Source organism: Dipodomys spectabilis, unplaced genomic scaffold (assembly GCF_019054845.1).
Source record: "Dipodomys spectabilis isolate Male_0828 unplaced genomic scaffold, ASM1905484v1 ptg000066l, whole genome shotgun sequence".
Lineage (NCBI taxonomy): Eukaryota > Metazoa > Chordata > Mammalia > Rodentia > Heteromyidae > Dipodomys > Dipodomys spectabilis.
In genome coordinates this window covers 10,232,648-10,250,273 of record NW_024870743.1, presented here as the reverse complement: position 1 = coordinate 10,250,273, position 17,626 = coordinate 10,232,648, and the positions used below count along the sequence as shown (strand labels likewise).

Genomic DNA, 17,626 nt, shown 5'->3' with positions numbered 1-17,626 from the left:
GGATTACAGGTGTGATCCACCAGCACCTGGCTCCTGACCACATAAAATGTTCATTTATCCCCCTTTTCAGGGATTGTGTCTTCATTCTGTTCCTGCTTCTTGCTATGATTATACACAATGCCTGTAACAGGAATTCTTAGCATAAGCACTTATTTACAAAAGAAGTGAAACAGTTTTTACAAGGTATTTTTTAATGTTTCTGTAATAATTTTCATGTTATTTATAACTTGGCATGGTTATGGAACTACTTTAATGGAAAAAGGTAATATGAATAAGTTATTATAAATAAACTTTTCTTTGGAAGGGCTCTAAAGTATTTGTAATATTGGAAAAATAAGTATTTTTGGTACTCTCCTTCAAGTGATTTGGAGAATGAAGTTGAAAATAAGAAGGCGCAGATAGTAAAACTTCACCAACATTTGTCTGCACTTGAAAAAGATATTAAACACAACGATGAACTTCTTAAAAGGTGTCAGCTACATTATAAAGAGTTAAAGGTAAAACAAAATGTCCTTTTATTTTTCTTATCACTTTGAACTTAATATAAAAATCTTTAATTTTTTTTTTTTCTTGCTGGGCTCAGTGGCTTACTACTGTAATCCAGCTACCCAGAAGGAAGTGATTGGGAGTACTGCTATTTGAAGCAGCTTAGGCAAAGTTGGGGAGACCCTGTTTGAACCACGAAGCTGAATATAGTCATAGTTGCCTGTCTGTCATTCAGGCTAGTTGGGAGTCATAAATAGGAGAATTGTGGTCCTGGTTGCCTAGGTAAAAGCACAAGACCCTATCTAACAAAATAAAGCCAAAAGAAGGTGATTGAGGCTCTATATCTATCCACTAAGTTTGATATCCTGAATTCAAACCAGTACTGCCCCCTGCTAAAGAAAAATTATTAGTGTAGTTTAACTGTATAAAGAAGTTTTGTTGTAATATTTCCATCCCTACATAGGATACATGTCTTACTCATCTCTGAGTCTTCGGCGGTCATTGTAAATGCTCATAGATTACTTGTCTTATTTACATGGACTTCATGAGCAATAAGTTTGATCCTGCCAAAATTTTATTTATAAATCTTTTTTACTAGTAGTGTTCTCTTTTGCAAACTATGAAATTCTTCTGTATCATAATGCATGCCTAGAGCTTTGTGGATTAAAACATTCTAAGGCTTATGGTTTTTATTTATGTTTATGTTAATAAGTTATGAACATTTTCCTTTCAGATGAAAATAAGAAAAACTATTTCTGAAATTCGGGAACTTGAGAATATTGAAGAACACCAATCTGTAGATATTGCAACCTTGGTAAGAATGCTCTTTTTCAGTTTAAATTCTAAAGGATTAAACGGTCATTAAGAATTGGTATAATTTGTGGAGGGGAAGGGAAAAAACAAATCGTTTACTAGGGATACAGGTGGACCTATTGCAACAATGAGATGTACAAGTCGTTACGTTGAAAAATGAACTTTACAACTTTGGTGGGGTGGGGGGGAGGAGTATGGGAAGGGATGGGAAGGGGAAACAAAGAGGAGGCAGCAATGCTTGATAAGAAATGTACTCGTTATCTTGCCCATGTAACTGTAACTCCTCTGTACGGTATTCTCACAATTAAAAAAAAAAAAGAATAACCATCAAGTCTCTGTCTTTTAACAATGTCCTTTAACTTGTAGCAACTCTTTATGAATGCTATCGCCTTTCATAAATTTGAAAGTACCTGGGGTTTAGCTATCACATTCCTTAGTATTTTTTCCATGTGCGATTGCGTTTTGTCTTTCACCATATAAACAGTTTTTAAGAACTAGTTGTAAACAGTGGCCATCAAAATAGACTGCCTTGATGACGTAGTTCAGCACCATCAATCTGCCTGGGTGGAGGTTTCACTGACTCCTTTCACTCAGTTTTACTTTGTTTTCTCTCTCAAATTTTCTGTAAGTTTTTCAGACATCCACTGTGCTTAGGACATCCAGCTAAACTTTCTCTGGAGGTAATAAACAGTAACTTAGGCAAATGGCATAGTTGTTACAATGAATGTTTGTTAAGTGGTTCTTTTGTGTCCGCATTTGAAGCACTGAAGTTTCAGCAATAGTGAACAAAGGCTGACAGCCTTAGTGAGAATTGTGGGATTTCCTAGTGGACTTCTTTTCAACTTTTTGCTTTTCTTCTTTTTAGTCACAGATCATGTTTCCTAGATATATGGATTGCATCCTGAATTATTTTTAGTTTATAATATGTAAAACATTATTTGGCAATAGACACACTGTGTATGTGTATAAGTCTACACACACATTTACTTAGTCTATTTTCAAAACAATGAGAGGATAGAATAAGAATTACTACTTTATATGGTGATTTCAAGTAGAATATGTTTACCTTTCCTGCCAACTGGCATCTCTACTTCGAAGTTTTCTTTTACTTTCTAATTCACCATTAAAGATATGAAAGCAAAGATTCTAATTTTATCTTAGATCTGATTTGCCTATAACCTGGAGTTTTTTTCTTTGAGAATTATGTGTATATATATTTTCATAAATATTTTAATTCTGTTTTTTAAATGTTGTCAGGAAGATGAAGCTGAAGAAAATAAAATCAAAATGAAAATGGTTGAGAAAAATATGGAGCAACAAAAAGAAAACATGGAACATTTTAAAAGTCTGAAAATAGAAGCGGAAAACAAGTATGATGCAATGAAATTGAAAATTAACCAGCTGTCCGAGATGGCAGATCCACTTAAGGTATATGCTACTGTTACTCTGTTTTCTGTGTGTGTGTGTTTATGTTTAGTTACAAAGAATTTACTGAATCTTCCTTAAAGCAGTACAAATATAACCACATGAGGTGGTATGTAATTAGATCAATATTTTCATAATAAGATCAATTGTTTAGGAAAAAAAAAATAAAGTGTATTCATACCTTTCTGTTTCCATAGAGGATTATAACTTTTTTTTACCTTTTTATTCTGTAATTTTACCCCCAGAGCCAGAAACTGGTGTCTATACATCTGTTTGTATGTCTTTTTCTGCTATCCCACCTACGCTACTACTCACAACTAATTGCTATAGAAATGTTGCCCAACTCCTGCTTTTTAGCATATCTTACTGACATTAGGGTAAATCCAGTTGACTTTTACATTTGCTAAGTTTTTAAAATTGGCTTTTAAGTATCCTACAGACAAGAAAAAAATGATTGTTTTTCCTTTTAATAGCTCACTGTATTATTTATTTATAGGCTATAACTTAGACACTAAGTTTTGATTTAATATGTGGATTTACCCAGAAGTCAGGAGCCATATCACTAAATGATTTTTATTTAATATTTCTCTCACTTTCTTTTTTTGTTGTTGTTGTTGAACTTACGGCCTGAGTGCTGTCTCTGAGCTTTTTTGACTTAAGGCTAGCACTCTACCACTAGAGCCACAGCTTGACTTCTGGCTTTTTGATGGGAGATTGGAGATGAGAGTCTCGAGGATTTTTCTGCTGGGGCTGGCTTTGAACTGCTTTAAACTCAGTCTCCTGAGGAGCTAGAATTACAGGCATCACCCAGCTTCTTACTTTCATTTGTTCAAAAAAATAACATGAAGTACTTTCTTTTTTTTTCTTAAATTCAGCAGTACTCAGGACACACAAATATTGCTAAAAATATAAGACTAAATCCCAAACTATAAGATGTGTACTTATTAATAACCTTTGGGGTGTTTTTTCACTTTTTCATTCTATTTCATAAGGTGAATGGCTCCCTTTTTATCTATTTTAAAAGTTTGGGGCTGGGAAGGTGGCTCAGTGGGAGAGTGCTTGCCTTGCCTTGCATGAGGCCTTGGGTTCAATTCCTCAGCACCACATAAGCAGAAAAAGCAGGAAGTGGTGCTTTATGGCTCAAGTGGAAGAACACTAGCCTTGAGTTGAACCCAGGGACATCTCCCAGGCTCAGAGTTCAGGCCCCATGACTGACAAAAAAAAAAGTTTCTACCAAAAACTGATTTAAAATTAATGATTACACATTTTGTCTTATAAACATTGTAGTATCTCCTTTAACATAAGATATTCCCATTTCTTACTCTGTTGGAAGTGAAGAGGCAGTTGATTCCTGTCTTTCATAATGTTTTATGAGAACTCTCTTATGGGAGTTATGTATTATCAAACTTCCATCATATGTGATAACATACATATTTTTAGCTGTATAAACAATAGTGCATTTACTTGTTTTGTACCTTATAAACAATTGTGCATTTACTTGTTTTGTACCTTAGGAGATCATGTAAATCCTGTTACATAAGGCAAATATTTTCAGTTTTGAGGTGTTTTTCAAGTTACGTTCTTTCCTGATATCCACATGCTCTTTTTCATGATGTTATGGTTTGTATTTCTCTGAGTAGAGTTGTGATTCTTGAAGCTAAATATGATAATTATAGTTTATGTGACCAATTCTGGGATCAGAAAGCATGAAGAAACTAATCAAAATTTAGTTTGGTTATTCTAATGTCAGGATTAGCAGTTTTATTGACATAGCTATGTACACTTTGTTAAGTTTCCTCAAGTATAAACCTTTGAGACCATCCCTACAATCTTTATGCCTAGACATTTCTTCTCATTCTTTGTTAGTCTTTCTCCCCACTTCGCTGCAGACCTCTCAGTAGTCACTATTTCATTTTCTAATACTGTGGTTTGCACATATTCTAGAATTATATGCATTTAGATTTTCCATTATCCACAGTTCCACTCTGCCACTTCATTACACATGGCTAACCAAAGTATAAAAAAGTAGGTAGGAATATTTATTTTTAGTCTTTTGAGAGAACATATTCACAAGAACTTTTATTATATATACTGTTATTTTATTGTTGTTAATCTCTTACTGTGCCTAATTTAGAAATTAAGCTATCATGTACACTGTATTGGAAAGAACACATACATACAACACGCAGTTATATCCCCTGCACAGGGAACTGGTGTGCTAAGTACTGCTAAGAGGAGAGTATTGAGTATAACACTCATTGTTTTAAGTTTCTTAAGATTAACATGGGTCTCCTCTACCCCACTTAAGCTCACTTCTTTACTAAAATTAAGTTGAAAGCAAGCACTTTTTATGGAAACTTCATGTAAGAATTGGAATATATGTAGTTTTTTTTTTAATTTCAGGAACTTCTGTTTAGTCGCACATGAACATAAACTGTAGCACTTGCCTCCTCAGGCACCATAATCTTGCCTGCTTTATTGAATGTTTAATCTTATACCTAGATTGAAATATTCACAATTTGTTGCCCTTGTTTTTTAAAAAAACAATCTGTGTGTGTGTGTGTGTGTGTGTGTGTGCATGCGTGCGTGCATGTGTGTGTGTGCGGCGCTTGAACTCAGGGCCTTGTACTCTCTCCCTTATCTTGCTTGCTCCGAGCTGCAGCTGTACTGCTTGAGCCATTCCCCCAGTTGCATTTTGTTGGTTAGTTGAAGATGAAATCCCTTGGACTTTCTTTCTAAGCTGGTTTCAAACATTGTACTTTTGAATCTCTGCCTCTGAGTAGTTAGGATTACAGGTGGCTAGCACCTACTTTAAATACAATAATACTTTCTTACAAGATTATTTTTTGCTTTATTCAAACAGGATGAATTAGACCTTGCTGATTCTGAAGTGGATAACCAAAAACGAGGGAAGCGGCATTATGAAGATAAACAGAAAGAACACTTGAATACTTTAAATAAAAAGAAACGGGAACTTGACCTGAAAGAAAAGGAGCTAGAGGTTATCCACTGTTTTCTTTTCCTTGTAATTTATTTTGTTTACAACTTTAGTCATGATTATTATTAAAGTGCGTTTTCTCATGTTCCCAGAAACAGACACACTGTCTGAATTTCTATTCCCCATAAAATAATTGTTCAGATGAGTCAGAGGAAGAAGAGACTTAGGATCTCTTGAAAGGTAAAGATTTAACCAGGCCAAACTGTCCCATGTTGCTTCTCAGTGATTGTGGTAGTCACATACATGGCTCCATAAATGCCTGGCTTGGCAAGTGGGTAGCTACTTTGTGTCAGAAAAAGACATCCCTTCTTCCCAGTAAATGGGATATGGGGTGGAATCTGATTTACTACCAGTCATGCTTCTTGATAAGCAAGGTCCTGTGTTTAGAGTGAATCAAAGCAGTTTTATAAGTAGAGGAGGTGGATTCCAGCATGGCTTTTGTATATCTTAAGGAAAATAAATTGAACTTTGTAGTCTATTTTCTTGTTTAAAAACACTGTACATATTTTGAATATAAAATGAGACACTGTATGTGAAAATGTTTTGCATTTCTTCATTATTTTTAACTGTGATAGTTTGTGTTTTCAATCCATTGATGTGTTCAGAGTCCATCCCTAAAGCTATATCCGGTCTCAGCACACTGGGGGCCAAGGCTTTTCTGTCTACCACTTTAAATTTGTTTTGATATGAAGTTTAGAGATGTTAGAAATAACTAAAGTTGTACACATAAGTGGAATTTTTGTCTTAAAGATTTATAATGGCTATGGATTGTGTCCTCAAGTATAGTTACATGTAACTGAAGTACAGAATTTTATGTTAGAATTGAAATTTTCAGTCCATCATTTTAGGTTGCATATTTTTGTACAAGTTGTAGAGATGAAGATGTAGCTCTAACAGAAGAGCATCTCTCTAGCAAGCATGAAACCCTGAGTTCAAACCCTCATACCACCAAAAATTTAAAAAAACCTGTTTGGCACAAGTTGAATGATAAATTGTCATATCAAAAGAGTTGAGAGATATTAAATATCTTTTTCTCAGGAGAAAATGTCACAAGCAAGACAGATTTGCCCAGAGCGGATAGAAGTAAAAAAATCGGCATCAATTCTAGATAAAGAAATTAATAGATTAAGACAAAAGATACAGGCTGAACATGCTAGCCATGGAGATCGAGAGGAAATAATGAAGTAAGTGGTTTGTAGTTTTTCTACGTTATTGTATCTTCTGCATATAATTACAACCTGAAAATTATACGTAAATCTTTAAGTTGGATGAAGTGCTACTGTTGTCGATAGTTAGAGCTACTTTGTAAATGTGGTAAAATATAGACAAAATATTCAGCTTTACTAGAAATACAAGTGAAACAATTAAAAGCCACTTTAAAATCTAGTCTAAGTCAGTGATTAAAAACAAACTTTAATAGAATTTGAGCAGATTCTAAAGAAAGAGTAGCTCTATTACCTATCTCCTGAACCTTTAATTTCCTTTTGCAAAATGAATATAATTATTATACCTTAGAAGGCTGTTAGGAAGATCAAATGCTAATTCTGTTTTAATCAATTGTAAAACATGTAATAGTAAGAATAAGAAGCAATTGGTCCTCAACTATGCAGTTCTAGTGAATTTCCCTGTACAAAACTAATAAAGTATGGGATGCAGAAATTATTTTGATTCAGTTGACATTAATATATATTACATTATTACAAAACACAAGTTTTATAGCAATACAAGCGTTGTTGAAAGGGGGGGTGTATTTTAGTGTGTATATAGACTTATACACATACACTTAAAAATATTTCTGCACTAGCATGTTGTATATACCATGACCCTATACCTGTTAGTACTTTTAAGATATGTTTTAAGAACTAGAACAGCCTCTTTTGTAACCACAATATAAAAATGTAGGACATTTTAACTGATAAAATCCAGTCAGACTCCAACGTTATAGTTTCTTAGTGTCTGAGATCATATATTTCATTTAATTGTCATATTACTTTGCAGAGTACTGTTTGGGTTTACCTGATATTTCCTGTTAAGGAGATTACTGTTTCATTATTGGTCAGGATCTTACAATAAATGATGATGCTTCTCTGAGTGTCACATCCAGAAGCACATTTGTCTCCCACCTTTACTGGTGATGTAAATTTTGACCGTCCAGTAAAGGTATTTGGTTTCTTCATTATATGTTTCACTATATTTCCCCTTGAAACTTGCTCAAGCATTCTTTAGAGAGAGACACTTTGCAGGACTGCTAATATCCTGCTTTTCATCATACAGTTGTACTAGATTTGTGTTTGATTCTTCCAGGACCCAATCTTTAGTTTGCTAGTTGCAAAAATGGTAACTTTTCTGTTTCATTGCCACTGCCAGGTTTAGCACTCACTTGTAAGGACGAGCTCTCTCTTTTCTTCTCTCTCTCTCTCTCTCTCTCTCTTTCTTTTTCTCTTTTTCTCTCTCTCTCTTTCTCTTCTTTTCCCCCCATATAGATATGTATTTACTTATGTACTTGACTGTTACCTATATTTGGTTTATGGATACCTGTCTTATTAATGAGCTATAACCATAGTTTTATTCATTTTTATGCAGACACTAAGTTGTATCTTTTTTTAAGATTTTTCTTTAAGCTTTCTCAGTTGTTTTTGAACATTTCTTTGTTTCTATTTTTTTTTTTTTTCAAGCTAGTACCAGGGCTTGAACTCATGGGCTTGAGCTCTTGCTTGATTTTCTTGGCTGGTGCTCTACCACTTGAGCCATGCTTACAGTTACACATTTTATTGCTTAATTGGAAATGGACTCTCAGACTTTTTCAAAACTCAATCCTACCAAGTCTCAGCTTCCTTAGTAGCTCAAATTACAGGTCTTGAGCTTGCCAGCTATTTCTTTACATTTTGACAACATGCTGTAAGCCCGTTCTTTACCTTTTACTAGCTTTGGAATCAGTCATTTCTCCAAGAGTCATTTCTCCTGGTTCCTTTCAGTGTGGGTATTATATCACAAAATGTGGTTTGTAGAGATTCTAAGTGTCTACGGTTGACATTTCTTCCAGGGTTCTTTCAGTGAGCTAAAATCATGTGGCTCTGCAATGACAATGTGATCCCACAGAAGCTTGTTTTTGCCTCACCCTGTTCTAGGTTTCTGGCCTTTCACACCAGGAATCTGACACCCAGTGACATTAACATTTATCAGTCCTACAGATCTAAAAGTGTTTTCAAGTTTTCATTAGTGTTAATAAACTTAACTGGTTGCCAAAGTTACTTGGGTAATTCTCTCTTGTGCTCTGGACCTTCCTCTCTCACTTTGAGTAAGTAGTAGTAGTAGTAGTAGTAGTAGTAGTAGTAGTAGTAGTAGTAGTAGTAATTAGCAGGAATTAAAATACTTTTTTAACAGTTCTTACTTGCATTAAGTTTTAGATTCCACCAATCCATGTTTGTTTAATTTCATTGTAGAGGAGTATGTGTAGAAGTTAACATCATTGTTCTGAAATCAAGTTTTCTTTCATTTATTTTTCTGTCCTGTATCCTTCTACCTTCCCATTATAGATGGCAGTTCTTTTGTTTTTCATACCATGTAAAAATAGCCAGGTTCACTTGTGTTTCTTTCTTTTTCCTTATTGCTTCTATTTCACAAAATATAGACAAACTTCTTTGTTTTCATTACTTACCATATTCTGAAAACTCATTTATTGGTATTACTCTTTTTCAGCTTTATTGTACACTATACATATATGCAACACATGGTTCGTTTTTACCATAGTTTTTTAGTCATTCTTAGTAATACATTTAGATCATTTATAGGATTTTGCAGTTGTAGGGAATACTACAATGAACTATTGTGATGTGGGGATGTATTTATTTCATATTTTTCAATACCTATATTTGCTTTCACACAAAAAAATTCCTTTTTTTTTTTTTTGTCGGTTATGGGGCTTGAACTTTGGGCCTGGGCGCTGTCCTTCAGCTCTTCAGCCTCAAGGCAAGCGCTCTACCACTTGAGCTACAGTGCCACTTCTGGTTTTCTGAGTGGTTTATTGGAGATAAGAGTTTCATGGACTTTCCTGCCTGGACTGGCTTTGAACCACAATCCTCAGATCTCAGTCTCCTGAGTAGATTAGATTACAGGCGTAGATTAGATTACAGGTGTGAGCCACCGCCCCCGGCAAAAAATTCCATTATTAAAACATAAATGTATAGATTGTTTTGTCAGACATAGTTCAATCTCCTTGATATACAGAGTGGATGCTCTTTGTGCATTTGCATCAGCACTTGTTCCCTTACAGCCTTACCAATAAAGTATATAGTATCTTGCTTGTGCTCAAGAAATGGTATGCTAATACACTTTTAGTGTAATCTTTTACCTGTTTACCTTAGGTTTAGGTTTTCCCTAATTCTTACTTTACTTTCTCTTACTATTGGGTTATCACTTTTATTACTTAACTATTCTATGAGTTGTTTCTGCTTTGAGAAATTTGTTTCTGGTAGCAGTAGCACTTACCTCTTGGGTTTTTTTTTTTTTTAATTCATGGTGTTCGGCTACAATTTGCACCTGCTTTGTGGAATCCCATTCTTCTGTTTTTTGTAGAATTTTGATATTTTTATCTTTGTATGAATGCCATAATTGTGTCTGTCTTGTAACTTATTTCCTAATCAACTAGATTTTCTTGAACTGGTTATTTGAAGGAGGATGAAAGGAGTTACTATGTAAGCCTGATCCAAAGTTGCCTTTCATACTTAGTCAGGATTGGATCTCTTTGTCATGTGCAGTGGTGTCGGTGGATGGCTTCTATATTGGTACTTCTGAGTTGCCATGACTTGTCTGTCCCTTTCTTGTTTGTTGAGGAATTAGGGGTTGTATTGTTGAACGCCTTTCTTACCATGTGACCCCCTCACTTTTAGAAGATGTATAGTTGCTGTTTTCTCTTTAACACCTGCCATTTCTGGGCCACACCTACTCACTTTCTCTCTCTTCCTTCTGTATGGCATGGACTGGGTTTTTTCCTATTTAGTTATGGCATTGTCTTGATTCTGTATCATGGGGCCATTCTGAAAATATATTTTGGCCTCAAATTTATGAAATCAGCTGCTGATGGCATCTTTTTTGTCTCTGTAAAATATTTAAATTTTCTACTTACTGTGTATCCATGATATTTATTCACTGAATATTTTGTTCATATTAATTAGGCAGTACCAGGAAGCAAGAGAAAACTATCTTGATCTGGATAATAAAGTAAGGACTTTAAGAAGATTTATTAAATTACTAGAAGAAATAATGATCCATAGATTCAAAACATATCAGCAGTTTAGAAGGTAAGTATATTAAACATATTGTATTTTTTTAGATTTCACATTACCTTTACAAATTATAAAATTGAGCTAAATGAGTTTTACACAGTTCAGTTACAGCAGTTATGATTGTGCTTTGATTTTAGTATTTAGGATTCTATACTCAGAATTCTGATCAAAAGTACCTATTAAGCAAACTTAAACCAGTTTTCCCATTCTGCAAGATACCTCTTGAGGGATGATGGTACTGGATCTTGATCTCAGTGACTAGGTGCTCTCTAGCTTTCTGCCCAAGACTTGAGCCATACTTATTCTACTGGTTTATTTTCTGGTTAATTGGAGATAAGAGTCTCATAGACTTTTCTGCCTGGGCTGGTTTCAAGCTGTGATCTTCTGATCTTAGCCTCCTGAGTACTTTGGATTACAGATGTGAGAGACTGGTGCATGGCTAGTAGATACTCTTTTCTGTTTAGCTTTTACATGCTGTTTCTAATTTAATAGGTTATTTTTAGTGGAAACTCCTAATTCTGAAATATCCTGTTTTCCCCTTTTACATTCCATGTTCTTATAGGATATGGAAGTTTAGGAGTGCTATCTTAGGGGGTAGTATCTCAGTTGATTTCCATGGTCTGTTAGAATGATATAGCTGCATAAATATAGAAGTTTTTATTTACTGCTGTATCTCCAGTGTTTCTTTTTTTTTAATTTTATTTTATTGTAAAGACGCTGTACAGAGGGGTTACAGTTACATGAGTAAGGCAATGAGTATATTACTTGTGGATCATTATTACCCCTTTCCTTGTTGTTGTCCCACTATCCCTTCCCTCCCCCACCTTCCCCACTCCTCACCCTCGCACCCCTACCCCCCCCATCCCGGCCCGAAGTTGTAAATAAAGTTCATTTCCAATATACTGTCCTGTGAACATCATTGTTGCAATAGGTCATCCTGTGCCCTTGTTTCAGCGTTTTGTTATGACTTTTTATGAAATATAGTAGGTACTTGGTACAAAATATAGTAGGTACTTGATTGAATAGGTGATTTTAAAACCGAGGAAACCAAACATTAATAACATATCAAAAGATGTATAAATTCTTTGGTAAGTTGGCTCTAATTAGTATCATAAGTGAGATTAAAACCAAAGGACAATTCATAAGGAAGGATAATTATATAAATACTCAATCCAAGGCAGTACTAGTTGGTTCACTTGCTTATTTTCCCCAAAGGTACTGCCCTAGTAACTATACCTAAACTATACCTAAAATTCTATAATCTTAAGACTGTAGAAATAAGTATAAAAATGTAAATATACCTACCTGTAGTTTTTGTGGGGACCTTTAGAGAAAAATATAAAAATAAATATGTTTGGCAACATTCCTGAACTAAACTATAGGTCAACTTTGAAATCCATGTTTTTAGTTGCTGGGTTTTCTTTTGAATATGATTTTTGTTTCTAACTGACACATAGTAATTGTCTTATAGGGTACCTGTATGCAATGTATTATGATACAATCAGGGTCCTGACATTGATTATTACTTTGCTGGAAACATTGAAAGTTGTACTCCATTTTTATAGGTACATTATTACAACTTGAATTAACAATGAATTTTATCCTTTTAGGCTGCTACTCAGCTTTGTCAGGGATTAATTGTACCCTAACTCTGAGATATAGTACTCTGCTGAGTACTATATTCACCCATTGTGAACTGGGAGATTTTCACTCTAGCCTGTGGAACTGAACTCTTTGGGTCTGTGTGAGCTTCCATGGTGCTTTTCTTCCTTATGTTTCTTTCCTCATGTACTGATCAGTGCAGAGCTCCAGCCTGGAGCAGGACCTTAGTGAATCCTCTGCAGTTCTCCCATAGTATCTCCCCTATGATGTTTTGCTCCCCAGAATTCAAGCTCTATCCAACACTTACTATCCACTCTCTTTACTCTTTCTGTGAGAAGTAATGGGGCACATCCACATGGCTCAGTGTGTGCCCAAAGTCATTCAGGAATCTTTGACTAGAACTGCCTGTGCTACCTGACACCCAGAGTCTGAAAACTTTAATACTTTTTATCTAGTTGTTGACAGAATGAGAAGAATAATGAATGGTAGGGATAAGTTTAAAATGGATTCAGTGAATAAAATAAGGGTCTTTAACTCCACCCTAAAATTGAATGGTAGATTAGTAAATTAAAAATTGAGGAAGAAGGAAACATTCTTATAAAAGTGTCATCTAATCTACAGTAATGGATGAGAGGAGGTTTGCATTGTGTCAAGCAATGCATGAGATACAGTTAAGATCAAGAGATTTCCCTTCTCCTTTGTGCTGCTGTGACGTTGGGAGGAGACAGGCATATCAACAGGCAGTTTTATTTATCTTAATATACTTATTCATACTAAGGACACAATTTATGTCTTATGTATTTGGGAAGCATTGCCTTATATATACATTAGTTGAATGATTTGTACATTTATGTCTGCTGACAGGTGTAATGAGCATATTAAATATGGGATGATAGATTTATTCATTTTTATAGGTATTCATTACAAAAGCAAACTGGTTAGAATCTGGGGGGGAAATGAATATAAAAGTGGGGAAAATCACCTTAAACCTACATGTAAGTAGACAGCCAGTGTCAACGTTTCAGCCTGGTTCTCTGTTCTTAAGCTTTGCCAGACATGTATCTTTCTTAATGTGCCTAATTTCTTATTTCAAGGTGTTTGACTTTAAGATGCAAATTATACTTTGACAACTTATTATCTCAGCGGGCCTATTGTGGAAAAATGAATTTTGACCACAAGAGTGAAACTCTTACTATATCAGTAAGTATCTTGACTCTGCATCTTAATTATTAGGAATACTAGGAGCTTCTTTTCTTTTAATGAAAACCATTGATAATCATTTAACATCCTTGGAAAATGGCAGCACTTATTTCTAAGATTTTATTTATTCTCATAATACGGGTATATTGGAGTTGCTATAGGAAAGAACGAGGAATAAGCACTTGCAGATAATGGTTGGGAATTTTCAAAACTGAAGCACATCAACCCAAACTCAGAGATTCCAGCAAACTGCAAGTGGATTAATTCAGTGTAAAGCACCCTTGATACTGTGTAGTCATATAGCTGAAAGCCAAGAAACAAAATGGTAGTATGAAAAGGAACAGTAATAACACTGACCGTAGATGCTTTCTTTCTGTTGAGTTGCTGGGATTACTGGCATGCACCACTGGACACAGCTTAAATTGTGGAAGACAAACTTCATTTGACAGACTTTAAAGTGCTACTAAAGGAATAAAAAAAAAAACAATAAAACCTTGCCATTTATAATTCTACGACCAGCAAAAATTCAAAAATAAAAATGAAATATCTTAGGTTTCATATAGCAAAGCTAAAAAAAAAATGCATTAAACCTACAAAAACTACTGAAAAATACCTTTAAGTGAAAAGAAAGTTATTCCTGATAGAAATATAGAATTACCAAAGGCAAAGGGATCATTGCAAAAGATAAATGTATAAATGTAAGTGTAGGGCTGGGAAGGTGGCTCAGTGGTAGAGTGCTTATTACCTTGCATGCCTGAGGCCCTGGGTTCGATTCCTCAGTACCACATAAGCAAAAAGAAAAAAGCCAGAAGTGGTGCTGTGGCTCAAGTGGTAGAGCGCTAGCCTTAAGCTGAAGGGCTGAGGGACAGCGCCCAGGCCCAGAGTTCAGGCCCATGACCGGACCCAAATAAATAAATAAATAAATAAATGTAAGTGTAAAATACAGCTTTGGCTGTCTAAAACAGTTCTTATGTTTTAAGAGGTTTATGAAATGTAACATGAAAATATGTCACAGCACATTAAGATGATAAAAATGTATAGTAGGTTAAACTGTTAAAGATTCACAATTTAGGAAGTAATGCTAAATTAAGATAAATTAATATATATATATATCAGATATATTTCCTGCTATCTCTAGAGTAGCTACTGGAAGAATTTTGAAAAAAAAATCTATAATAGAGACTAAATAAAAGGAATAGAATAGACTCAGTTAAAGGCACAAAGGGGAGGAGAATCAATGGAACAGAAAAAACATAGGTAAATAGCCTAAAATCCTAAGTAAAATACGGAAAATAGACATTCCACATAAGTATTAGCCAAAAGAAAGCTGATAAATTGATAATGAAATGGAGTTTGCACAAGAAGTATTACTTAGTCATGATGTTTCAAAACACTTCAATTATGTATAACTAATAAAATAGATTCAGAATTAAAAATGGAATGACTAGGCAAAGTAGAATTGTCAGATATAGTTGGAACTTTTAAAAGTTTTTAGTAATTGATGAAACAATTTTATGTCAGTAAAGTTATACAAGATTTACATAGCTAATAAAATTGGCATAGCTGTACAACTACCAAACTACCATACATTGTAGATTTTGTAATGTTTAGGAAATGCACCGTTTTTCTAGCCACAATCTAATCTCAGTAAGTTTCAAAGGATTGAAGTCAAATGTAGTATATTACACAGTTGGATGAAAATACAAATTAAAAGATAACCTAAAGTTTCTGAAATTATAAAATTATGTAGCACATTTGTAAATGATCACATATGGGAATTAGAGGTAATTTTGAACTAAGCATTAATAAATAAAACATAAAACAAAGCTTGTAGAAGACAGCATAGAGTGTGTGTATGTCGGTGTGTCTGTGTGTTTTTGCCTGGGGCTTGAGTTTCGGGCCTGGGAACTGTCCCTGAGCTCTTTGGCTCAAGGCTAGCCAACTCTACCACTTTGAGCCACAGTTCCACTTCTGGTTTTCTAGTGGCTAATTAGAGATAAGAGTAGCACAGATTTCCTGCCTAGGCTGGTTTTGAACTGCGATCCTCAGAGTTCAGCCTCTTGAGAAGCTAGGATTACAGGTATGAGCCACTGACACCTGTTCAACATAACTTTGGCCTTATAAAATTATTTCTTTATAAAAATAAGGAAATATATAGCTCTGTGTATGTATGTTAGAAGAAAAGATAGTTCAGACATTAGTGCTCTTAGGAAGCTAGGAAAGGAAATGCCTATTATTTAAAACAAGTAGAAAAAGCTATAGAATGAGGATAAATAGGCATAGTTGTAAGAAGAGCAAGCAAATGTACAGTAACAATACAGTAGAGAACCTGTGGCATACCATCTGTGTATGCTTTTATAGTGAAAAACAAAATTCACTATACAAGCCGAGGAGAAAATGGGGGACATTGGTATTGGGTTCAAATTATTGAGTGTCCTTTGGGGAAAAAAGTAAATATTGACTCACAAATATTTTTGTGAGTGCAAAAAAGTGATTAAAATGTTCTATATAAATGTTCCCTATAAAATTTCTAAAAGAAAATATCTTCCCTATTCTCTACATCTTTGCTAGCCAGCTTTTTTTGGGGGGGGGGGCATTGTCAAGCTGGAATGATATCTCATAGAATTTTGGTTTTGTGTTGTAGTTTACTGATGGCTAAAGATACAGTTTCTCATGTACTTGTTCTTCAGAGAAATGTACCTTTATATCATTTGTCTGTTTTTAATTGGATTTCTTTTTTATTGTAATTAGTTAAACCTAAGGGGTTTCAGTTTAAGTCAGATTATCAGTATAATGCATCTTGATCACTGTTTCCATTGTTTTCTTCTGTCTTTCCCAATCCCATCCATATCCACCATTCCTTACTTTTTTTTTTTTGGTCTTGGGGCTTGAACTCTGAGCTTGGGCTCTGCCTCTGCACTCTTCAGCTCAAGACAAGCGCTCTACTGCTTGAGCCACAGTGCCACTACCAGTTTTTTAGTGGTTTATTGGAGATAAGAGTCTCATGGACTTCCCTGCCCAGGCTGGCTTTGAAGCACGATCCTCAGATCTCAGCCTCCTGAGGAGCTAGGATTACAGGTGTGAGCCATCGGTGCCCGGCTCTTCATTACTTATTATTGTTAATTTTTTTCAGTTTCTTACAGAATCTGATTATTAAATCCTTTGCCATTTGAATAGCTTGCAGATGTTTTCACCCATTCTGAGGGTTATCTCGTTTTATAATTGCTTTCTTTGTGTTCAGAAGTTTCTTAGTTTGATATAATCCAAGTTGTTTCTTTTTTTTTTTTTTTTTTTTTGTCGGTCATGGGGCTTGAACTCTGGGCCTGGGCGCTGTCCCTCAGCTCTTCAGCTCAAGGCGAGCGCTCTACCACTTGAGCTACAGCGCCACTTCCGGTTTTCTGGTGGTTTATTGGAGATAGGAGTCTCATGGTCTCTCCTGCCCGGGCTGGCTTTGAACCGTGATCCTCAGATCTCAGCCTCCTGAGTAGCTAGGATTACAGGCGTGAGCCACCAGCGCCCGGCTCCAAGTTGTTTCTTTTGTTGCCTGGGTTTTGAGGTCTTTGAAATTTCTTTCTTTCTTTCTTTCTTTCTTTCTCTCTCTCTCTTTCTCTTTCTCTCTTTCTTTCTTTCTCTTTCTCTCTTTCTCTTTCTTTTTTTCTTTCCTTCCTTCCCTCCCTCCTTCTTTCTCTCTTTCCTTCCTCCCTCCCTCCCTCCCTCCCCCACCTCTCTCTCTTTTTTTCTTTCATCAGTCCTGGGGCTTGAACTAAGGGCCTTGGTGCTGTCCCTGAGCCTCTTTGTTCTCAAGGCTAGCACTCTA

General features: G+C 35.2%; 1 protein-coding gene across 4 annotated transcripts in view; it reads left to right on the top strand.

Moving 5' to 3' along the window:
* Positions 1 to 17,626, top strand: part of Smc6 (structural maintenance of chromosomes 6) — an 83,243-nt gene that overhangs the window by 59,513 nt on the left and 6,104 nt on the right. For all 4 annotated transcript variants that reach the window (XM_042680840.1, XM_042680842.1, XM_042680843.1 and 1 more), the window contains 7 exons: positions 362 to 497; positions 1,220 to 1,300; positions 2,557 to 2,727; positions 5,588 to 5,725; positions 6,761 to 6,906; positions 10,897 to 11,022; positions 13,704 to 13,809. In XM_042680840.1, coding sequence (XP_042536774.1) covers positions 362 to 497; positions 1,220 to 1,300; positions 2,557 to 2,727; positions 5,588 to 5,725; positions 6,761 to 6,906; positions 10,897 to 11,022; positions 13,704 to 13,809 — 904 coding nt within the window. The remainder of the gene's footprint in view (positions 1 to 361; positions 498 to 1,219; positions 1,301 to 2,556; positions 2,728 to 5,587; positions 5,726 to 6,760; positions 6,907 to 10,896; positions 11,023 to 13,703; positions 13,810 to 17,626) is intronic.